Genomic DNA, 25,049 nt, shown 5'->3' with positions numbered 1-25,049 from the left:
TAATATAGGTATACATTATAATAACTTTTTTAAACAGTCGAAATTATATTCCTAACATTAGTAAAATAACATTTTAATACGATAGGTAAGAGCATGGAAAAAATGTATTTGGTCTAACTTAACGCCAATGCACATTATTTCATTTATTTATTTTTAATTTTTTTAATTAAACTGTATACCAATTAATTGCTCCTTCAGGATTTATGTTTGTTTTTTTTTCACGATTAAAACCGCGTAGAAAGTTTAGGCATTATAGTTGACGCATGCGCAGTACACATATTTTGCATACATTTATTCAACTAATAAAAATAGTAAATTAAACAAAAAACGAGTAATTTCGAAAGAGAACAAACGTGTTTTATGTAAGAACAATCGAAAATGAATATTTACGAGTCATTAAGGATGAAAAAATATTAAAAATTGCATTAGAGGGGCTAACTTGTAGGTATATTTTTAAATATTTTTTTAAAATAAATAACTGCAGAACAAACAATTATTAACAGTGAACAATCATGAACAAATGATGAACAAACGAATTAATAGAAAATAAGTATAAAATAGGAAAAAAAAATTTTTTTGAGGGGCTAACTTCATTCACCTGTACAATCGGAAACGTTCAAGGAGTACAACGCCATCTATGGCCAAACAGGGAAAACGCATTTCAGAACGACTATTTATAGTACTATATGACATTGGAAATTGTACATATATCATCTTCTTCTCAACTATAAAAGCGTTGCAAAGATGATATTAACAAATCACCAGAAACAGAACGGAAGAAGTAAATTGCGAATTGTGAAGTGAATTTTAATTAGTATTTTAAATATTAAATATAGTCATATTTTATACTTCAGTTTAAGTTTTTATTCATCTCAATCTTGAGATTATAAATGACTACTATGACTTTTTTCCTACCTAAGCTAATAGCCTTGAGAGGCTATGGCAGCGTAACCTAGCAAGTAGGTGAGCTCACGGGGCTCAAACCTGACAACGTTGCTAACACTAACTCTAGCAAGAGCAGTGCTTCGCAGAATCTACCGCCGGATCGGAAACGCGATCCACTGAGAAGATCCGGCGAGAAATTCAGTGGGCTGTGTTTGTGGGTTAATTTACTCGCCAAGCCCTTCGTCGCACGCGACAGATTTGACGAGAATGGTGATCGGAGCCAACTGTGACGACGACGGTGGTTAGCTGGGGGGGAGCTGGATTTGGACTGTAGTTAACTGTGATTGGGATTATACGATTGTACGCAGGGGGGTGCAACTCCCATACAAAGGAAAATAACATACAACTAGCGTCATCTTACTCCTGTGGCGACGTCATTTTTGTAACTTTTAGGCATTAATGATCTAATAAACTCACTAGATGGCAGATATGAGTTCTGACTCAATAAAAAATGTAGCGTACTTTGAAGCAGTGCTTCCACTTTTAGGGAATTCTCCCTTTTTTAGGGAAAAATAGCTGATATTTTGGATGATAAAGACAATTTAAAAAATACCAGGATTTAGGATATTTCGGGGTAAAAAGCAAAGCCTATACTAGTAACTGTTGTGAATTTTAAAATAAACGATAATTAAAGTAAAACAATGAACATTTTATTTTATGGAGAGAGAATGACATTAAGTCGAGTTGACAAGTAAAAGAATAAAACAGAGTTGTGTATAAAAACTATAAAGGTTTGATTCAACAGTAACCCTCTAGTAAAGTAAATCATAGATTAAGCCACTGCTTTTTCTTAGGGATTCCCCAGAATCCCAATAAGTATAATCCGCCAAATTTTTATTTACCTATTTTCGTTGATGTCACCAGAACTTACTTGTATTGTAATATACAGGTACTTCATGTACCATGAAAGATTATCATGGTAATTTCATTTACGAAAACCTTGTAATTGTCATTTCACTTTTGCTAGCAGTTCCTTCTTCAAAGACTGAGGTGGAAAGATTATTCAGTGTTCTCAAATTTAAAAACTGACAAAAGAAACAGGCTTTCTAATGAAACCCTGAACGGCTTGCTTCATAGAAAGTTCCCAACTTTGCCAGCAAACAATTGCTCAATTTTAGAACCGAACAGTGTTAGGTTGTGCAGCAAAAGAATATAAAAGCAATGCGTCGACTTCCTTGAAAATTCTAATCCTATAGATCTATGATCTTCTGGGGGCGTTTATATTATATATACCTACATTAAATAATATGCTGTGGTTTATTTTCTGTATTTTATTTACGCTTTCTATATGAGTCGTCTATTATCAAAGGTGGCAATCTGTGCATTTGGACAAAAAAAATTTATTGATATGTCAATACAGATTTATTTGAATATAATCGTCTCCTTCAAAGAATACGGTTCAAAACCTGCATTAAATAAAGGTTAATAGTTAACCTGTTATTTATCTAAGATGTCGTTCCGAAGAGTTTTGTGACTGCCAATGGAATATAAAGTCAATAATTCGTTTTTCTGATTTACCAATCATTGTCCAAAAGTCAGATTGCCGGCTTTGATAATAGTCGACTCATATAAAGGATTTATGAAAGTTGTCTAGGAAATTTTAGGGTAAATTCAAAAGAAACTAGGGTAAAATGTGTTAAAAAAAACGTAAGTGGAAACACTGCTTTGAAGTTTTCAAAATTCCAGGGCCGTAAAACAATCTCAAAAAAAAAGAAAAGTTTTCAAAATGTCGTAACGATTTAATTTTTTAAATCGTTTTTTTTTGGTCTTGGTGTGAGTTATTTTACGTTGTAGTATTAATTTAGAGCAACTTTTAGCTTTATGAGAATATTAGACGATTAGACATTGAGAAACTCTGTTTTGAATTCTCTTTAGACATAACTTGGCTCCAATACTTTTTTCTTCGTTAGCGTTTCGTAAGCCTGTGTAACTATTTTCATTTCTTACAGAATGTTTATTGTTAAAAATCAGCATGCCTCGAAGATCGAAAATGAAATGCTATTTCGGATGCCTTGATAACGGTGAGTTTACACTATTTTCCCGGTATATTATTTGCTAACATAATTATTATTCATAATATAATTAAATGAATTAGCACCAACTAATGGTCCTTCCTATTTCTGCTGCCTAGCTATCATATATGTTAAGTTTTGATCAAAACAGTCGGTATTAAGTCTCGTACTATCACACACACACCTCAGATAATAAAATTGTCTCGAGTGGGTGGAAGTATTTATGTTTTGCAACTCAGCGTATTATATGCTTATTGTCAAGTGGGCCCGAACTAGTTTTTTGGAATGATCAATCAGTCATGCTTTCCTGTTTAAATAAAATACAGCACAATTGATCTCACATCCAAAGTTAGATGATGGCATTCACGTTTTGTTTCCTGGTGTTTGATAACTAAGTTACACCAAGTGGCCTGTGACCACGTTCATCCTTCTACCCAATATAAAATAATGTTTTTATTTTTGTAGACAAAGGTTTGATAATGACAAAATTTTATGGAAAAATTATAAGGAGCACTAAAATGTCTGAAACATGAAAATATTGATGCACTATATTTGAACCAGAACGTGTTATGTAATATATTAATTTGTAAGTAAGATTACATTAACACTAAATTTTTCATGGTCGTATTTTTTCAATATTTGTTACATACTTAAGATACTTTGTTTCTCCGTTTCAGAAGAGAAACTGATTCAGCAAGGAACGTGAACTCTCAAGGGATCTTAATTTTTTTTAAATATGTTTATAATTGAGAGAAGAGAAAGAGTTTAAAGAGTTTAAAGATATTATAACTATGCACTGCACTAAAATTCGCATGTCAAATAATGACAAAGCATACACGCTGCTTTTAATTTATGTAATAACTCATTTTCACTATGCTTGGCGAATAAATGATTTCTTTCTTCTCTTCTCTTAATTGATAAATTAATAATTGAAATAGTTCATAAGAACTAAATTGATGCCAATTTTGTTTTAAAATAGGTTGTTTAGTTCTTATAGTTATAGTATTACGTTTGAATAGTTGTAATTAGTAAGTTAGTAATATATGAAAATACTGATATAAATTTTTGTAAATAACCTTTTGTAAATTCTACGAGAAGATGATTTTAATTAATGATCAAAAGTCAACGGTCTTTAAAAGCATTATTTGCAATTATTTAGATTTACTGTGGAATATATTTGCTAAGTTGTGTTTTCTGTATGAGCAGATATAAATGAAAATGCCCAAACATGATTATGTTTCTTACATTTTCATTATGTGAAATCAATATGCTTGTGACTGAGTATATTAATAATTTATTAAAACTTAAGTGATAGACAGCAACCCCTATGGCACTGCTGAAGTTTATAAGCACTGGTGACCACTTATCACGGGCCGGGTTGCGTGCTCGTCTGCTGTTGAGTGCAATAAAAATTTTCGAAACCCTTTCTATTATTTAGATGTAATATTAGTGTACATTTAATTTGGATTAAAAGATAAATTTACATTTTATGTTTGCATGTGTATGTTTATAATTCATTTGCATGTAACGAACACCAGTTTCTTTTTTAACAAAATGTAAACTAATGGTTTGTAATGAATGTAATTAACTTTAAGATGATTTTCTTTCAATCTGCTGTTTGTTTCATCTAGTATTACCAAAGCTAAAGCATCAGAAACGTCAGAATAGAAATAATTTAGATAGGGAATAAAAGTATAACTAATGTAATCATGTCTAAGATTACTATAAGCGTCATTAAGTACAAACTATCAATATTTAAGAGTACTTTAAATCATCATTACATTTTTTAAACATTTTTTGTTTTTCAAATCATGTAATAAAACGTTTGTGCAGAACAAAATGTCACATGTTATGAACATGATTGTGGGTTAATCGTTTCTTAAATTTCTAAATGTTTATAAGAATGCTAAGAATAATTTAGTATTCACTTTAGTGTGTGTATTATCTCTACAATGCTAGTATAAATGACAATTATTGTATGACGAAGCATAGGTAGTGTTTATAGATGTAATATTTTCATACAAGGTCATGATCTGTCACGATCAACTTTAAGCAAGAACTGCTATAGTTAAGAAACAAATTTATTAAATTTAATTCAAATTGTCTACTATGTTTGTAATGGAAAGCTGACATGTTTATATTTCGCACAAATGACTTAAGTGACATTGAATGATTTGATTATCTAGACTTAATTAACTTTTAGATAACTTTCGATTTAATGTTATTAAGTACTCTAGTAGGATTAATCTAGAGGAGTTATTGTTATTCGAAATTTTATACAATTGTACGTTCATACTGTCTTTTAACAGTAAATTGTTTGTAATATAGGGAAATTAAATAGCTTACAGAGAATTACAGCTTTTTATTTAAAAAAACTGTTTTCTCTCTGTATGAAAAGGTCTTATCGATTAGAATGCTGAACACAATCAAACGTTCTTTAATATTTCATAAGTACTACCGGGAATTTCAGCGATTCTAAACGATAAGATTTTTTCATAAAGAGAGTTAATTATAAAAAATATTAAAATTACTAAAAAAGCCACCTGGTGGGGGGTAGGGAGATTAATAATCGACAGCAGCGACGCCTGCTGTCCTGGGCTCTAACTAAAGCAAAAATAAAAATGAGAGTTGCGCATCTATCTCAAATATATTAAGTGTATAATCTATGATTGTACGTATAATCTATCATATGTAGATATACGTTTCTTATCCTGAAATTATGTTGCTTTCTTCATCTCCTTTATAAATAAATAATTGTGTTAATAAAATGGGGTTGGCAACTGTCAAAGTGGCGCTGGTGTGCATTGTTCCCATAACATTCAATATTTGTATTGGAATTTTTGATTAAAAAATATTTTAAACACAATGACGCGTTGTTTTGTGCCAATATGCTCAGAAATTGGAGTACATCAATTCCCGAAGGACAAGAAAATTGGAAGACTGTGATTAAAGGCCATTTGACGCGAAAAAAGTACTCACACAAAAAGTTCGAGGTTATGTCGTAAACACTTTGTGGAATCTTACTATGAAAACATTAGCAAATACACAGGTATGCTTCTTTCTGTCAAATATTTATAATGCATGACTAGGTGTAGCACACATCTTTGTTCTCTTATTAAAAAAAAACCAATAATAATTAGTTAGGCACACTAAGTATTAGTTGCTAACATATTTTGCAAGTAGATTTATGTTATAAGGAACCTTTTAACAAATACAAAATCAGACTGGAGGAAACACATTCCTCATGAGCTGTTGTTCATTATCAGTTGTTACTATTGAAAGTTCTATCTAAATCGCTGCATCCATTGTAATAACAAATATTTTGAAACTATGGTCAGGTTTCCTTGTGATAGTATATTTAAATGTTTTTTTTTGTGTTGTAGGTGTCAAACATTAACATAAATATCTGAAGAAAGGTGCTGTACCATCTATATTTTCATGGAATATGAAACCAGTTTCTGAAGAAACAAAAAGTAGAGAATAAAGGTTACAAACCCGTAACCTTAAAAAACAACTTTTTAGCCTGCCCAACACTTCCCAATACTGTGAAGATATAGTACCCCTTGAAGAACACAGCAATTTGCATTTTGATTCAAATGTCTCTCAAGAAATTCTAATAGAAAATAATAACTCTAGTATAGATGAAACAATTACAAGGCATCATATTACTATTGGAACTCAAACATCCAATATATTAAGATTGTTCTCTACAGAGCTATTACTTGCAGACGATGAGACAGTGCAATACTACACCGGGTTGGAAACAGCATCTAAGTTTTCATTAGTTTTAATCACACTTTTGCCAATGGCAAATATTGCTGGAGTAGAGTGGTTGGCATATCAATAGAAGATCAATTTTTAATGTTACTAATTAAGCTTAGAAGAAACACAACAGATTTTGAATTAAGTAAAATTTTCGGTGTAAGTAAAACTGAAGTGTCTAATATTGTTGTAACATGGATAAATTTTGTCAGTGATATCTAGAGCCTAATTGACATTCGGCCTAGCCAGCTTAGTAAATTATTATATGCCTAATTGTTTTAGAACACATTTTCCCTCCACAAGGGTGATTATAGATGGGACTGAAATAGGCATACAGAAGCCTAGTCAACCTGATGCTCAAAAAGCGTCATTTAGTTCTTATAAACATAAAAATATATGGAGATAGTATTATGGCAGACAGAGGTTTTAATGTACAGGATCTGTTTGCCTCTAAAGGAATTAGTATAAATATCCCATCTTTTTTAAAAGGTAAATCACAAATCCCAGGTGTTCAGTTAAAGATAGATCAAAAATTAGTTAGTCAGAGGGTTCACATAGAACGATTAATTTCATATGTGTAATGTTATGTAATTTTAGAGAAGGAAATGTCAATAAAAATAATTAAAAATATTCCTGATTTTTTATTTCGACAAGTGTGTATAGTTATAACACAGATATTTTTCATACAATGCTTCTTTGAAAATATTTTCATAAAAGATATCTAATTTATTTAACATATTATTTATAAAATTATTGTATTTTTCAACATAAATCACTTTGATGTCCTTGTAGGTGTAAATGACCAAGTTGCAGTATGTTTTGCCTGAGCAGTATAACTGCCCTTGGATTTGATAATAATATGGGCAGGTTTTTTTTAGAGACAATATCCCGTTACATTATTCTAAGTAAGGCACCGTTGTTATATTTATTTCATGTTTTCTGCTAGCGTATGGACATTTCACTTCAATTATAGTTTCTTCGCCCAACACACCATCAGGAGATGCAGCAAGATATGGGCGCTCTTGGCTAATGAAAATGCCACATGGCTCCACTAGCAAATCGTATATATTAGCATATTTTGCTAGAGCAATTTTTTCATTTTGTTTCAAAAATTAAAATTTTAGTCATATAGCTCTAATCTGAAAAAAGTAAAATAACACATTAGTTGGTAGGTAATGTGTGTAATATGAGCAATTCTTTTTGCACATGCTATCAGGAATAAAGTTCCTAAGGTACACAATTTAATATTATTATTTTAATAGCTACCGGAAACAGTTTGAGAGAAGTTTTCTAAGTTAAAATAAAACATCAACATTGTACCTTTCGACAAAATCCACTTTTTTTCCTCGTAAAGATGCACCACGTTTTCTCAACTCCTCCTTTAATTCTTTAACTATCCAGTAGGAATACATGTTGTAAAATTGTTTAGCACTACTTAGAAAGTAATAAGAACCGTATCAAAGTCACAAAATGCTGAAATATCACGAACGCAAAACACACAAAATGGCGGCTCTCTGTGACAAGGGAACAAGCTACGCTGGCGACATCTGAGAAAAGCTTTAACCGGCCAACCCCATTACTTCACATCACTAATCACGACAGCTGACAGTTCTCAGAATTCCATCGCATTCAGTTTGTCTGTGGTTTGTCTTCAGTCAGTTTAAAGTGTACAGCTTAGTCTATGGATTAGTGTACGTGTTTAATCTATGATTCTCTTGGCCTTCGCTAGAAGTAATAGTGTTCTGTGCTCTTGGCGCACTGAAGGGTCTATGTCTTGGCGGCCGGAAAGTAAAGTGCCAATTTGTAAATATGTAAAGTAGAGAATAATACATATCATACCTATCTATACTAAGTAACATGCACTTAGGATTTATTAAGAATAATAAAACTGACATTTGGAACCAAACTACGAAACTACTAATAATAGTAAAAGAAAAACAGTAAAAGAATCTTCTTAAATGTTATTGTACAGGTTGTTCGGGAGTGCTTTAATAGTAAGTTAAATACTGCTATCAATTCATTAATACCTCTTGTAATTTATATAAACATTTAAATATACGTGACCCGTAAAGTAAGTCATCATGCCAAGATTATCAATGTAACATAGAGCAGAATATGTAACATTAATTAAATATTTGGTAGTTGCGTGTAGCAAAACTGTATAACATCGGAACTATGACGAGCAGTATGAATCAATGCAATACTGTGACGCGGTACCTCAATCAGTCAGAAGCGGCAGCACTGGACCAGGATCTTTTCACTGAATACAAGTTTAGTGTCGATCAACTTATGGAACTTGCTGGCCTGAGTGTTGCTAGTGCCATTGCCAAGGTCTTCCCACCCTCAACGTAAGAACGGTTTTATAATACAGTAAAATTAAGTCTTCATTTTTTGCTTTCAATGCATATTAACGATAAACAAATATTTTTAATACTAATTTTTGTTTTCACAGTCATTCATCAGCTCTTATAGTGTGCGGGCCAGGAAATAATGGAGGAGATGGTTTAGTAGCCGCAAGACATATGCAGTTGTTCGGATACAATGTATCGGTACATTATCCTAAACGCACACCCAAACCTTTGTATGAAAACCTTCTGGAACAATGCATAAGATTCAATGTTAATATAATTGATAAATTACCAGACACTAAAGATTTAAATAATGAATATAAGGTACTTGTTGATGCCTTATTTGGGTTTAGTTTTAAACCACCAGTACGGGAAGAATTGAAGCCAGCATTGGATGCGCTAATTGATTCTAATTTACCCGTATGCAGGTAATTTATGTAGTTAATTTTAGAAGTAAATCTTTAGACTTCACCTAATGTTAGATTAAAGTTGAAACTATCATAAAATGCACTTCGTTTTTTTCCCAGTGTCGATATACCTAGTGGCTGGGATGTCGAAAAAGGCCCAGGTGAAGGAAGAGCATTAAAACCTGCACTACTAATATCACTTTCTGCACCTAAGCTATGCGCCAAACCAGAGTTCTTAAGGAACACCAAACATTATTTGGGAGGAAGATTTCTGCCAACTGATATATTGAAGAAATATAATTTAGAAATTCCACAATATCCTGATCAGGAACAAATTGTAAAATTATCTTGTTAAAAATTTTATGTTTTACTATGCCCTATATTATAATAAAAACTACTATTGATGTGCCTTTGGAAAACATACAGCATTGTATTATGAAGAAGCAGTGTGTACTTAGCTTAGATTCCTTGTCTATGTCCAACCATAGACCGTCAATTTAGTTCCATCTTTAGCCGCTAGGTGCTGCCAGCAAGTATAAAGGGAGCGCAGCCATCTTTGATCTTCATAGCGTTGTGTACTTTCGTACTGTGAAGTCGCAAGTCCACAAATATTTATTCGACTTCTTATTAATTGCAAAAAATATTTATTTTGTGTTTCTATGAGTGTTATTTTGCAATCATTACGAGTATTATTTACCAATCCTATCATCGGACGCCATGAATCACGCGTCATCTGTTGGAGGTGATGTTGAGTCAAGCTCCATAATTTCCGAGAGGGAAGATGTCCAGGCGAGACGCGATGGAGACGCCTCGCGTTCGAACAGCTCGTCAAGCGAAAAAGAACAAAAGGAGTCTCTGCGTAAGAAACGACGGGATTCAAAGGTAACGGTCGATCTTCGAATCGGCTCGTTATCCCACCAGGTCAGTGACGTTGTAAATCTAATAATGCATCAACTGTGTGTAACAATTGAATGTAACGAAAAATGTTGTAAACAAATTGATCTCGTCAATACGGAAATTTTGACAAAAACACAACAGATTTAAACTAATAATCTTTGTAACATAATTACTGAAAACTTTGACAAATCGTCTCCGTCGTACAAGTTACCCGTAAAAAGCGTTTTAAATTGTATACGGAAAAAAGGGCCGTATGTATAGAAATAACACGTCAAAGTTTAATTTCCGTGGTCTCTAACAAAGTATCCTGTTGCCAACGCACCACTCATTGAGGAATTTTTGTTTGTTAATAGTAAATTGAAATCTATTCAGTCCCTCGGAGGGCTACAATCCTATTTGTCACGATCTCGTACAAAAGGTAAGCCAAACATTATAAACAATCATAGTCTGTAACATCTGGCACAATCCAGAGGGGGGCAATTGAAGACACCGACGGGAGGCACTGAGTGCCACCAAAATTGTAATAATTTGTAAACCATGTATGGTTACCAAATACCGTAAAAAAAAAAAAAAAAAAAAAACAAAAAAAAAAAAAAAAAAAAACTACCTTTTTTCTGCGGAAGAAAAGCGACGGATCAATGCGTCCAATTTTGGATCTTCGAGAGTTGAACAAGGTCGTAAAGATAAAACACCTAACTGTTTTCGGACACCTAGGTACCAAACTTTCTCCACCCAGGGGACTGGATGATAGAATTGAACATTTCTCAGGAATATTTTTCTAGTATCAGTCGCAAAATTTCGTCGATACTTCTTGAGGATCAGTACCAAGGTACCAGTATCAGTACCTCCAGGAAGGAATCGGTACCTTCTTATGAGTTAGTATGAAATGACATGCCTACCCTTCGGTCTGGCTTCAGAGCCACACCTTTTTGCTTCTATAACATGCGGGTCGCAGAGACCTTGCGTGCAAAGGGAACTCGAGTGCTAGTGTCTACTAGACGACTTCCTTTTTGGTCGACCAAGACAAATCCAAGTTGAAACTTCAGGCTGCAGAAGCTGTGAAGCTTTTGGATTAACCTTTTTTGCTTCCATAACATGCTGGGTCGCAGAGACCTTGCGTGCAAAAGGAACTCGAGTGCTAGTCTACCTAAACGACTTCCTTTTGGTCGACCAAAACAAATCCAAGTTGAAACTTCAGGCTGCAGAAGCTGTGAAGGTTTTGGATTATCTGGGCTGGCATGTCAATTTCCATTATATAGGGTGCTCGGTCGCTCGGTCGCTCGGTCGCGGAGATATTACCTACACGACTTAATCTTGTTTCACCAAGACAAATAAACGTTTTTGTTCCCATAGCATGCTCGGTCGCGGAGACCTTGCGTACATAGGGAAGTCAAATGTTAACGTACCTACGCGACTTTCTCTTGGTCCTTGAAGACAAATACACCTTTTTGCTTCCACAGCATGCTCGGTCGCGGAGGCATTGCGTGCAAAATCGAAGTGCTAGCTTACTTACACGACATGATCTTGTTTCACCAAGACAAATAAACGTTTTTGCTCCCATAGCATGCTCGGTCGCGAAGACCTTACGTACATAGGGAAGTCAAATGTTAACCTACCTACGCGACTTTTTCTTGGTCCATGAAGACAAATACACCTTTTTTGCTTGCATAGCATGCTCGGTCGCGGAAACATTGCGTGCAAAGGGATGTTGAGTGTTATCCCACCTACGCAAATCCCACCAGGTCCATCAAAAGAAGTCCAAGTTGAGTCTTCAGGCCACATAAGCTGTAAAGCTCTTGGATTATTTGGGCTGCCAAGTCAGCCTTACAAAAAATCAATTAGTACACTGGTTCAAGAGATGACATGTCTAGGGATTCGATGGAAAATTGCGAGAAACGAAGTGGCCACTCAACAACATCCTAGCTCAAACTCTGACGGAATTACATCAATCTATGCTAACTTGCAAATTTTCTTGCGAAGTTTCAAGAAAAGGGGTAAAAAACAGGCCATCCTGCATGTGTTAACAATTAAATGCAGTGCTGACGCGAAGCCACATGTTAGACATTGCCGATACACAAAACCAACCATTTCCTGGCAACGGAAGCTTCGGACATGTGTAGGGGTTACAAATGCAGTGCTGACGCGGAGCCACATGTCAAACATTGCCGAGACCCAAAACCAACCATTTCCTGGCAACGGAAGCTTCGGACATGGGTAGGGGTTACAATTAGACAAAATATTAACGTCCTGTCTATGGTCAGCTCAACAACAGAAACGGCTCACCCACAAAAGAGCTATTTGCAATGGTAGTGACAATCAAAATGAATCTGAAAGTATTTCACTAACGTTGACCTTTCGATTTTTAAACCTAAGCGATAAGTTCAAGATAACTGTCAGCTTATCTCTCGGGGAGATACAACATCATAGCCGACAGGCTATCACGAGGAAATCAACCTGCGAAATGGCACTTTTTACCACAAGTGACCACAAAAGTTTTTCGAAAGTGGGGTCATCCGGATATAAACCCATTCGCCGACCAAGATTGGATACCTTCAGCAGACCGTAGAGGATGCAACTAGCATGGAGAATTCCTCCTCTCAACCTTCTCCCCAAAGTACTGACTCACTTCAACAGTGTCTAGGGAACCTACCTGGTAGTGTTCCGCGAAAGCATTTGGGTTTCCAAGCCCTCAGATCCCGAACGCTAGATAACTCGCACGAAATCCAAAACCTGCCTCCTCCACAGGTTAAACATTAACCCTGAAAGCTTAGAAAGGGGGGGGGGGGGTTGTACAAATAATGACTGGTCTAAACAGGAGAAGATTTGTTGAAAATTAACTGGTGTCAATCCACTTTGTCAGCATACTTACCAGCAACTAGAAGATGGTGCATATGGTGCTACAGTTTAAAATTGATCCTAAGTCTGCAGATGTTGCCAAATTCTTTCTTCTTTTCCAAAAAAGAAAATTTTGCCTATAAAACAATCCTTCTGCATCATAAAGCAGCGCTGTCGACTTTCTGTGGGCGAAATACATGTAGGACAGCAAACATTCTCAAGCTCTCTAATAAAAATTGCTAATTTAAAAAAGCCATCGGAATAGCTAAACAAAATTCAACTACTTATTACAATTTTACTAAGTGTAGTCCCATTCACATGAGATCCGAGAATAGTTCTAAACTGGTTTTCTTCAAACCCAGCCACCACATCACGCCTCAATGTAGCTTGAAGGACACCAACAACCATGTTGCTAGCTACGGGACGCAGAGTTAATGACCTTACTTTGCTCAACATTTCTAAAGACAGTTTCTTTGATAACAGAGAAAAACATCTTTCTGATACCAGTCTTTGGGTCTAAAATTGAAATCCATTTTCGTCAATAATCTGCATAAGTGCTTTCTAAACATGAAACTAAAGACATGCCCGGTAAGATTCGTAAGGACTTTTTTCTAACTATGTGTGTTGTCACAAAAGCGGCATCCCGTACTGTAATTGGAAACTGGTCTTCGTTCAACCTTACGAGGTAATGGCATCAACGCATCTCTAAGAAGTGGTAGATCAGCAGTAGCCTCTGAGATGGATTGATAATGAACCAATGGACGAAATACTTTCTAGAGGCAATTGCAAATCATCCAAACGTTTACAATAATTATTGCCGAATAATAGAGCTTCGTAAAGATCCTCACGATTCTTTTTTTCAACACATTTACTTCTACATGATGTATATACATCATTTATACAATTTATACATTTTCTTGTATATACAAGATAAAATGTTTATTACAAACTTATAAATATTTTTTAATTATTGAATTAACGTGGAAGTTAACAACTGTTTTTTCGATTTAATAATTATATAAATTATGAACATTATCATTGCGCTTCATAATTTTATTATAGCTTACCTATTTCATCATAGCGTTGTGCTTAATAATTTCACCAGCAGATAACAAACACGTCTTCATAATACAATGCTGTATGTTTTCCAAAGGCACATCAATATTACGGTTTTACATAACAATAAAACCGATATTATGTGCCGAGAAGGAAAACATACAGCATTGCAGGAAGTTCTTCCTGGTGAAGACTATGAAGATCAAAGATGGCTGCGCTCCCTTTATACTTGCTGGCAGCACCTAGCGGCTAAAGATGGAACTAAATTGACGGTCTATGGTTGGACATAGACAAGGAATCTAAGCTAAGTACACACTGCTTCTTCATAATACAATGCTGTATGTTTTCCTTCTCGGCACATAATATCGGTTTTATTGTTATGTAAAACCGTAATATTATTGTTTAATCTCATCTGTTGTCTCAATTGTTGTCATTACATCATTTCCAACATTTTCAAATCATAGTTTTCGTGGTCAAGCATGAATAAAATGCTATTTGTGAAGCTTTCATGGCAATTTAGAAAAATAGGACAGGTGTTGTTTTTCAGATATTGTGATATAATTTATTATTATTCTGTATTGAATGTAACAACACTTAAATAACTCTTAAATAAAAGAGATCTTTGAATTAAATATTGCTGTTATCAATTCATATAATAAAACAGTGCAATCCAGTACACAGGAGAAATAACAAAAATAAATATTTAATTGTAGAAATTTAATTTAATAGAAATTGTAATTTCTCGTCATTTTACTAAAGACTTATTCATTTCATTCCACTCAACATCTACGTTAGGTCACGTCATTTAATCATATTTAATTTTATGCCATTTCAATTTTCATGCCAGTATCGATTGTCTTTATTACAAAAGGCTTGTCAATATGAGCTACGTTTCATTTGCCTGTCCGACGGATTCATAAAACGAAAAGTCTATGGTTGTTTGGACAAATGGACAAGTTTCGCGCCAATTCTTCCCGCTACCGAACGTCGAACGGTTACGAACCTACTGCTTTGTCATTTATTTTACACAGTTGTTTTAATTTGTTTGTAAGTTAGGGGTCGCTGACTGCTTAGCGTTATTATTAATTTTCAACAAAATTATTGAAGTGATACATTAAAATGTAAGTATAACAGTTTTTTCTACAAACCTGCCTTAAGCGTCACCATGTACTATTAAAACAAGAGCAATTACTAACCATGTTTCGAATTTGGTACAAATTACATGAAATCTTAGTTTACGTTGAAAGGCGAGGGTCAGCATATGTTTTTATCTGATTAAAGTAGAAGTTCAAACATCAACTTTCAGATAAACATGTTTGAGGCACGTTTACTCCGAAGCTCTATCTTAAAGAAGGTCTTGGAGGCTATTAAAGATCTGCTGACACAGGCCACTTTCGATTGCGATGACAATGGAATTCAGTTACAGGTAAGAGGAACTACTTTCAATTGACTTGAAACAAAAGATATACATGAACTAAAATGAATATTTATTCTAAAACATTCAGCAATTATAACCGTATCTTTAAAAGAGTCAATATTTTACACTATAAGCGTGAAGATTTGAAAGTAAATATTAACCACTGTGAGGGAACTCAACTTTGGGTGAAGCAGAGAATTTTCTGTGTTAGGTCATCAGTGGTTTTTTTTAACTCTTGGAGGTCCAGTGTCCACACGTATTGAACATACAGCTTTATATTACACCAGTCATAGGACTGCAAAGGGTTAATTCAACACCTTGAAGAAAGCTGTTATACTTATCGTGACCATACGTCCCGCTTTGGGCGGGATTGTCCCACTTTCAAGCTGTCCGTCCCGCTGTCCCCAATGAGAACAAAAATGTCCGTCTTTCATTTATCTATTGTGCATGTGTTTATTAGAAACTTACTTACTTATCTCAAATCCTTAATGTATTGCAAAATACATACTAAAGGAACTCTAATCTTGCTGTAGAAAAGTAGTTTTTTGTAGTGAAATTATTTATAAATATTATTTTAAGGGCAAGTTGGTGTAAGAATTAAGATGTCAGTGAGGGTAAAATACCATAATAAATTATTATATCAAGTCATTTTTTAAACCATATTTTTAATTTTGCACTTTAATATTACATCTTACATCGACATACCCGATATATGTATTTATTTATGTACGAAATTCCGTAGGCGTCCCGCTTTGACACGAAAAAAAAAGGTCACATTAGTTATACTGGACAGGAAGGAAATATATCTATATTTATTTTCAAGAGATCATTCTATTTCTAAACAAATACAAACCAAGGAACAGATAAGTTGTCTAGTTACAGAAAATATTGAGCAGAGAAGCTCGTTTCTAGAGCTGTATATAATGTTTGGGTATTGTATTGATATAAATAACACTTGAGTGGATTATGGTCAGGTAACAAAAATAAACTAGTACTCTGTTTTAAAAATGATATAATCGACAGGCTATGGACAACTCTCATGTGTCTCTCGTGTCACTCACTCTCCGAGCTGATGGCTTTGACAAGTACCGCTGCGATAGGAACATCTCAATGGGCATGAATCTAGGCAGCATGTCAAAGATTCTCAAATGTGCTGGAGATAAGGATACAGTTACAATAAAAGCACAGGATAATGCTGACAATGTCACATTTGTTTTTGAGAGCCCAAATCAAGAGAAAGTCTCTGATTACGAGATGAAGCTTATGAATTTGGATCTTGAACATTTAGGTAAGTTTTGAAATTGTGATTTTTTAAAATCCATTCTGATAATGAATTTAAAGCTTAAAAATTTGCAATTCGTCTGTTTTGAAATTGTTAAAACATTGGTGACCAATAATTTTGATTTCATATTTGAAGTCTTCTGGTTGTATCTCATATTGTAGTTACATGTATTATTATCTCCCTATTTCTTACAAAATATTAATATTAAAATTATTCTGTATTCAGGTATTCCAGAGACTGAATACAGCTGCACTATTCGCATGCCAAGTTCTGAATTTGCTAGAATCTGCCGGGATCTCTCACAGTTTGGAGAATCAATGGTGATTTCATGCACAAAAGAAGGTAAATACCATTAATTATATATTGTGTATGCAATGACAATGCAGAACAAATGACATACCTCCATTTCAACAAAACATACAAAATAGAAAATAACCATGAGTCAATAAAAAAAATTGGTTAATCAATTATCACAACCTTAGAATAATTGTATTAAGAATATTAAGCATTATGCTATACTTTTTTTGATTTTTTCTTCCTACCTAAGCTGAGAGCCTTGAGAGGCTATTTCAGCGTAACCCTAACTTTTGTAGGTGAGCTCACGGGGATCAAACCTGATGACGTTGCAAACACGACCCTAGCAAGAGCTGTGCTTCGCAGAATCTACCACCGGATCGGAAACGCGACCCACTGAGAAGATCCGGCGAGAAACTCAGTGGGCTGTGTCTGAGGGTTAATTTACTCGTCGAGCCCTTCGTCGCAAGCGACGGGTTCGATGAGAACGGTGACCGGTGCTTGAAGTACCTAAAAGCACCGTTAGTGGATCGGGAGGATCCGAGATGACGTGTTTTGGGCGACGTCGACTGCTTTCCATTCTGTCCGCAGGATCGGGAATGTAGTTACCGGCGGCCACGATGAGAGGGTTCTCGTGTCGTGCCGCTTTATCGAAGTGGCGCATGGACGCCGACTGTAGATACTTACTGATGGACTCTAAGTCCAGGTCGTCATGGAGGTCGACGTTCCTGACGAACCACGGGGCTCCGACGGCTATCCTGCCAAAACGGGATTGAATAATTTGGAATGTTTTTAAGTGAGTGCGGGCCGCGTGAGCGAACACTACACTTGCATAGGTCATGACGGGGCGTATGCAAGTTTTGTAGAGTGTCACCTTATTTCTAAGGGACATTTTACTTCGCCTACATATCATCGGGTAGAGACGTCCTAGAATGAAGGCGGCACGGTCGCGTACCGTCTTGATGTGAGGGCGGAATATCATCCTACTGTCGAGGGTGACGCCTAAATATTTGACCTTCGGGGCCCACGGTATGGGCTGGTCGAACATCGTGATTGGGCGAACGGCGGGGGCGGAGGTGTTAACGCGCCTAGTCGGGAGGGGGATGCTCAGCGTGGTGTTCGGAGGGCGACCCCTTTTGAAGAGCACCGCTGTGCTTTTCGTGGGGTTGATGTCGATCGATGATCGATTTAAAAGTTTGTGCATGAGTGTTGTGCATTTCTTCCAATTTTTGCAATTTAGCTAATGGAATTTCATAAGAGATTTCATTTAGGTTATTCCTATTTTGCTTGTTCAATGCCTATGGGGTCAAAAGTGATTAAAAATAAATCTACTTGATCTTATCGCACTGTATCGCTATCCTTATATGATGTTGTACAAGTCTTTTACATTGATGGTAATTTTAGAAGTAGGTGTTAGTAATGCAATAATTTATTTATTTCTATTTACATTTAATGCACAGTTTTTAAATAATTTGCTTAATTGTATTTTCTTAATTAAGAAATATCATTCCTTTACACCACCCCGCTAGCAATTCAGACTTCAAGCTTATTCCAAGATGGGGGCTGACATTCACTCCTGTCGCCATCGCCCTAAACACGTCATTTCGAATCCCCCTGATCCAATATTGGTGTTTTTAGGTACCACAAGCATAGGTCATTGTAATCGTCGAATCCGTCGCTTGCGACGAAGGGCTCGGCGAGTAAACTAACCCATAGACACAGCCCACTGAGCTTCTCGTCGGATCTTCTCAGTGGGTCGCGTTTCCGATCCGGTGGCAGATTCTATGAAGCACTGCTCTTACTAGGGCCAGTGTTAACAACACTCCAGGTGCGAGCACCATGAGCTCACATACACGTCCCGTTACACTGCCATAACCCTCTCGAGGTTACTGCCAGCTTGGCAGGAAAAAAAAAGAATAAATGTCTTCAGTAGCAACTTAATGTAAAGGGTGACTTGTTCAATAAAATTAGATATTTGATTAAATTATAATTTAATAGTCATTGGATTCTGACCGAAAATGAAATTCCAGGAGTAAAGTTCTCGGCAACAGGCGACATCGGCTCAGCGAACGTCAAGCTGGCCCAGACCGCTTCTATTGACAAAGAGGAGGAGGCAGTCGTCATTGAAATGGAAGAGCCCGTCACTCTGACGTTTGCCTGCCAGTACCTCAACTATTTCACTAAAGCTACTTCTCTCAGCCCTCAGGTAGGTTATCCGGCCTCTTCTTGCTCAGCACTAATTGTTTGGTTAAAGGGTATCATAAAATCGCAGATTCACATATGGAAAATCAGATCAAATTTATTTGTATTTTTTTTTTCTTTCTCGAATACCGGTTATTTTTGTTTATATTTTAACATTGGCAAAATCAATGCCTAAAGCGTTTGAGACATTTAAAAAAAAAAGGAGAGTTTAATAGCCATTACAATATTGTATTTGTGTCTTCACTTGTTGCAGTATGATGGTGTTACATTACTGTACTTAGTTAAATATAGAGTTTGTGTCTTAAGATGTATAACTTGTTTTCTAATGAAGAGAAGGATTGCGGTTATATCGAAACCATCGAGACTTCGAACTGTCCCACGGTTACGGCGGAGCTCAGATAGTCGATAGGTGTCCATGGGCTCTTCTGTCCAATCTATCACAGTGTTAAACTAGTTGTTACTGGTATTTTTAAAAGCCTCTTGTTCTTTCAGGTGCAGCTGTCGATGTCAGCAGACGTTCCTTTGGTGGTGGAGTACCGCATCCCGGACATTGGCCACATCCGCTACTACCTGGCGCCTAAGATCGAGGAAGAAGACAGCTGAACTGAAACTGTGCCGTTTATTTCAATCCGTTAAATTTGAGGATTCTTTTTTTTATTATCATGTATATTCCGTACAATTTAAGGATTCGTTTATATATATTCCTGCAATTTCTGTACACAGTGTGTATTCAGACAGAATTGTGATAGTTATCTGATTAAGGCAATAAAATATTTTTCGTAATTAATTTCCTTTTGTTTTATTATTTGAAATCTTTTTAGTGCGTGCAAATTGGGCGGTAAACTTGATCGTACATGACCAATTAGAATACATTACGCATCAGGCGCATGCTTCTTAACTCGCTTTTTTCTGTGTCCGTGACGGATACTTCTGAGGGAATTTCCACAAACTTCATGACGATCGATTGACTCCCACGCGTCAATGACCTATGCCAGTCCAGCAGCTTTGTCAAAATTTGTCATAATAACTAGGGAAGCCAGGATAAAAAAAAAGAGTGCGTGTATTTATGTACGCGCGTAAGTAGTTATACTTTATTTTTATTATTTTTTTTTTTTTTTCTAATATTAAATAATTAATAATAAATATTTAACGTTAAAAAATGAATGCTAATAACACTTTTTACGAGTGTACATGCGCGAAAGTTCATTTGCGGCTAAGTTCAGACTCGCCAAGTTACGTCGGTCGTATTGTAATGAGCGATTTAGTGGGCAACTTCATTTCTGTCAATTTTGTGTCACGGTGCGCGCGCATCGTAAAATGTCACTCTCATCAATTTTTCATAACGCGCCTAAAGAAGTATAACTTCAAAAAGTTCGTTTTGATTCTGTACCGCATAGACAATTGTTCAAAATACTTCTGTCACTAAAATCCCTTCGCGTCTCTACCACTAACCGCCGCACACATGAACCTCTCCACGGTGTTCCCCAAACGACATGAACCTCTTCAAATAGGGTTCGAAAAGTTCTCGATGGTACGCAGCAGTTCTTACTAAAGCAAATAATCTAGATATGCCTAAATTGGGAATGTCATAATCTCTAGACTCAAATAAAAAACATTTTTTACTGGTATGTCGAAATCTTTATTTTACCACGTTCTGAAAATCAAACAGTTAAATTTGACTCATTCAACATGTTTTACATGAGTATTTGAATAAATTATAATATTTCTACGAATATTATTATTAATAATCATATAAAATATTCGCCAATCGCAGCTGTGATTAAAAATGTTTCACAATTTTCGACTTTCGAAATACTTTATATTTACGCTAACTTCAATTTCGTGGTCGTCCGTTAGTTAACACAAAAAAGAATCTAAAAATATTTTGAAAATATCTAAGATGGCGTGTGCTTTAAACGGTCTTCTCTTCTGGAATGTTCTTTAGGTACTTATATTTAAAATCCACACCACAACGTTTTCGAACCGTGTGAATTGGAATGTTTAATGCAATAAAAGATATAGTTTACAAACTAAAAGTTACTCTTTAATAGTAAAACAAATTATTTTTCTTCGTCATTCAGGATTTTAGGCCAATAAGATTATTGTGATGTTATCGGTCCGTGACGCGTGTGAACATTTTCAAGTGAATGTTGGTGAAAATTACAATAAAATATTTTGGTATATATTTGAAATACAAGGTCAAAGTAATAAAAGCGTGCTAGAAACTAAAGTGATATTATAAGACAATAATAACTTAATTCTAAGTAATTACTTAGGTACGACTTACAAATAAATACCGCAGCATCTAGATGATAAAAATATCTACACTTTTTAGCGTGCTTCGATTGCAGAAAGATCAAAATTATTTTAATTTGACTCAAAATTATTACAGGAAAAATACTCGTCAATTATTACGCGTAAAACTTTCAAACTTAGACAAATGCGATTTTTAATTATAAAACTTAAAACGAATTTATTTCAAACACAAACAGCGGTTCTTAACAGAGACTAGAATACGAAATGCTTAAATTTAAAATTTAATTTTAAAAAAATACATTAATGTGTAGCTTAAAAATTATAGATAGTTAAACTTGTAAAAATAATTGTAAGGAGGGTGGGCAGGATGTCGTGGAGATAGCCGACCGACGCAACCTCGCACCGAGACGTTTCCACTGCGCGAGCACAACTGTGTGTTTAGTAGGTACGAGTTTTTTAACGCTCTCGATAGCGTAAAAGTTAACTCAAATTTGTATGGAGTTGGAACGCTTGCCTACGTTTGCCGTTAGGGGCGCTGTTCCCACTTCAAACAAACTACGTTAACTTTTACGCAATCGAGAACGTTAAAAAACTCACACTAAGCACACTGAACACGTTTCACACTTGTCTAATGCCTTAGGATCTTTATGATTTCCAACGTTTGTTGCAACCAAATGTTCGCACGCAGTAACGTTGCTATTCATACTCATCACCCAAAAAAACCCTTCTGTATATCGACTATTCATAGTGCGAGTTTTTTAACGTTCTCGATAGCGTAAAAGTTAGTTCATATAATTTGTATGGACTGGGATCGTCTGTCTACGTTTGCCGCCAGGGGCGCTGTTCCAGCTGCATACAAAATTGGGCTAACTTTTACGCTATCGAGAAAGTAAAAAAACTGGCACTAAGCGTACAGGGGTCGTTATTGGGCACGAGTGGTGCAAGTGGGTAACGACCGGTGCTGCGTCGGGGGCTCGCTTCACTGCTTCCACTTCCTGGCGGAGAAGAGCACGGCGCGCTGTCGCAGGAACAGCGAGTAGCTCTGCTTGCGAGGCTCACCGTCGCCGGAGCTGCTCACTCCGCGGCCTCGCCCTGTCCGCAGGGAATGGTCAGTGTGTGCTTAGTGCCAGTTTTACAACGTTCTCAATAGCGTAAAAGTTGGGATAGCGACCCTAGCGGCAAACGTTTCAACTCCATACAAATTCGAGTTAACTTTTACGCTATCAAGAGAACGTTAAAAAACTCGAGACACGAATACCGTCGAATACCACGTGGCAGAAAGTTCTTCTATTTGTATGAAATATTTAGTGCCACTGATCTTTGACTTGAATCATAATGGCTTTGATAAATGTTCTTTAAACTAGATTTAAAATAGATTATGGTAGGCAGCGGCTTGGCTCTACCCCTGGCATTGCTGACATCCATAAGCGACGGTGACCACTTACCATCAGGTGGGCCGTATGCTCGTCTGCCTACAAAGGCAATAAAAAAAAAAGATGCTACTCTGAATTGTCAGCCTATAGACATGATATGTAATTGTTTTAATGTGTTAAGTCTCAATTTTTTAACTACGCAAATTATAATTTTGCGGGTTTTGCGGTGGAAGTCAATCAGAAAAATTAGTACCCGCCTGCGGGCTTTTAATTTGGTTTTTTTTTTTACTGGTAGTAGGACCTCTTGTGAGTCCGCACGGGTAGGTAACACCACCCTGCCTATTTCTGCCGTGAAGCAGTAATGCGTTTCGGTTTGAAGGGTGGGGCAGCCGTTGTAACTATACTTGAGACCTTAGAACTTATATCTCAAGGTGGGTGGCGCATTTACGTTGTAGATGTCTATTGGCTCAAGTAACCACCTAACACCAGGTGGGCTGTGAGCTCGTCCACCCAGAAAAAAAAGCAATAAATAAATAAATAAATAGCAATAAAAAAATAAAAAAACCGAACACCGCTGCATCGCTAGATACGAATGCACCGGACGTCTTATCCTTTAAGGCCACGACGACTTCAAAGTTAGATAGACCAGTTATTATTTTATTAAAGTAGATCGTGTACAGACCTGCCCGCCCTCCTCGTCTTCATGGCTCGCGCTTGGCGGGCGCGACGCCGGGCTCGTCGGCCGTCTCGTGCAGAGTGCGCAGGTGCCGGAGCAGGTTCGATTTCACGTTGAAGCCTTTGTTGCACAGTCCGCACACGAACGGCCGCTCCCCTGTGTAAGCGAAACGATTACAAAAACTAAACACATCTTTTTTTTATTTATTTTTTATTGCCCTTGTAGGCAGACGAACACACGGCCCACCTGATGGTGAGTGGTTACCGTTGCCCATGGATGGACTTCAGCAATGCCAGGGGCAGAGTCAAGTCGCTGCCTATATCTACACCAACGTGTGCTCTTAATCTTAAATGAGGCCGTCAGCGCAAAAGTGGCCTAACCCACAATTCATATTCATGCTTATGTATTGCGATTTATTGAAAACATAATAAATTTTGATGCAAAATCGACCTATCCCTAGTTTCAATCCATAGATAACAAATGACTTTGTAAAGATTATTTTATAGCGTATTTTTTTGCCTACCAAGTATTGTAAAGGTAAATTCGAACCTCATTATCTCCATACTAACTATGGTAAGGCCACTTTTGCGATGACGGCTTCAAATGTACTTAGTAATTGCACAAGTAAATATACTACACCTAACAATTTGTTGAGAACTTTCAAGTACCATCGTATCATTATTATAACATACCCTACGATTAAGACGTACCTACGTATAATTGATTTTGTAAAATAAAAACTTTAATTAGATTAGATTAGGGATTAAAAGTTCGCTTTAAATTTTATCACAAATTTTGTCTCGCAGCAATAGCAACATTATTAACATTATTGGCAGTACTACAAAATAGTAATTTATCAAGAATGCTTTCCGATTTGAATGAAAAGTCGTTATTGTATTGTACTCCAAAAATATTGCAGTTGGGTGCAATGTGTATTTTTTTGTATTTCTCGGTTAAGCTCAATCCGGTGTGTAGCCAAACCGCAATTTAAGTATATATTTTAGTTTTTTTTTATTGCTAAGAAGGGTGGACGAGCTCAAAGCCCACCTGGTGTTAAGTGGTTACTGGAGCCCACAGACATCTACAACGTAAATGCGCCACCCACCTTGAGATATAAGTTCTAAGGTCTCAGTGTAGTTACAACGTCTACCCCGCCTTTCAAACTGAAGCGCATTACTGCTTAACGGCAGAAATAGGCAGGGTGGTGGTACCTACCCGTGCGGACAAACGAGATTACACAATCACAATTCGAACAAGAGCGAGTGATTTAGAATGAACCAACACGTG

General features: G+C 36.1%; 2 protein-coding genes, 2 long non-coding RNA genes and 1 pseudogene across 4 annotated transcripts; 4 read left to right on the top strand and 1 right to left on the bottom strand.

The window, feature by feature from the left end:
* Positions 1-2,833: 2,833 nt before the first annotated feature.
* Positions 2,834-5,306, top strand: LOC149500396 (uncharacterized). The gene is made up of 3 exons (XR_016324966.1): positions 2,834-2,966; positions 3,423-3,543; positions 3,635-5,306. It is a non-coding gene; the product is annotated as an uncharacterized LOC149500396 (long non-coding RNA).
* Positions 5,307-5,622: 316 nt separating this feature from the next.
* Positions 5,623-7,349, top strand: LOC149500395 (uncharacterized; annotated as a pseudogene).
* Positions 7,350-8,354: 1,005 nt separating this feature from the next.
* Naxe (NAD(P)HX epimerase) lies at positions 8,355-9,895 on the top strand. Its single transcript, XM_028170578.2, has 4 exons — positions 8,355-8,713; positions 8,862-9,067; positions 9,172-9,495; positions 9,595-9,895. The coding sequence occupies exons 1-4, from the start codon at positions 8,678-8,680 to the stop codon at positions 9,827-9,829; spliced, it is 801 nt and encodes a 266-aa protein (XP_028026379.1). The 5' UTR covers positions 8,355-8,677; the 3' UTR covers positions 9,830-9,895.
* Positions 9,896-10,057: 162 nt separating this feature from the next.
* Positions 10,058-14,404, bottom strand: LOC149500394 (uncharacterized). Its single transcript, XR_016325092.1, has 2 exons — positions 14,274-14,404; positions 10,058-13,388 (listed from the first exon to the last, which is right to left on the bottom strand). It is a non-coding gene; the product is annotated as an uncharacterized LOC149500394 (long non-coding RNA).
* Positions 14,405-14,534: 130 nt separating this feature from the next.
* Positions 14,535-20,244, top strand: Pcna (proliferating cell nuclear antigen). Its single transcript, XM_028170580.2, has 6 exons — positions 14,535-15,383; positions 15,569-15,688; positions 16,703-16,967; positions 17,187-17,303; positions 19,286-19,461; positions 19,950-20,244. Exons 2-6 carry the CDS (start codon positions 15,575-15,577, stop codon positions 20,058-20,060), a joined length of 783 nt encoding a protein of 260 aa, XP_028026381.1. The 5' UTR covers positions 14,535-15,383; positions 15,569-15,574; the 3' UTR covers positions 20,061-20,244.
* Positions 20,245-25,049: the final 4,805 nt, after the last annotated feature.

Source organism: Bombyx mandarina, chromosome 22, assembly GCF_030267445.1.
Source record: "Bombyx mandarina strain Sakado chromosome 22, ASM3026744v2".
In the NCBI taxonomy this organism is placed as follows: Eukaryota; Metazoa; Arthropoda; class Insecta; order Lepidoptera; family Bombycidae; genus Bombyx; species Bombyx mandarina.
This window is presented reverse-complemented; position numbering and strand designations above follow the sequence as displayed.

Excerpts from the sequence above, each read along its gene's own strand:
- Pcna (XM_028170580.2), top strand. The coding sequence starts at position 15,575 with ATGTTTGAGGCACGTTTACTCCGAAGCTCTATCTTAAAGAAGGTCTTG. Across the intron at positions 15,689-16,702 it reads ACAATGGAATTCAGTTACAG|GCTATGGACAACTCTCATGT; the intron begins GTAAGAGGAACT and ends TATAATCGACAG. Across the intron at positions 17,304-19,285 it reads GATTTCATGCACAAAAGAAG|GAGTAAAGTTCTCGGCAACA; the intron begins GTAAATACCATT and ends ATGAAATTCCAG.
- Naxe (XM_028170578.2), top strand. The coding sequence starts at position 8,678 with ATGTTATTGTACAGGTTGTTCGGGAGTGCTTTAATA. Across the intron at positions 8,714-8,861 it reads TGTTCGGGAGTGCTTTAATA|TTGCGTGTAGCAAAACTGTA; the intron begins GTAAGTTAAATA and ends AATATTTGGTAG. Across the intron at positions 9,496-9,594 it reads TCTAATTTACCCGTATGCAG|TGTCGATATACCTAGTGGCT; the intron begins GTAATTTATGTA and ends TTTTTTTCCCAG.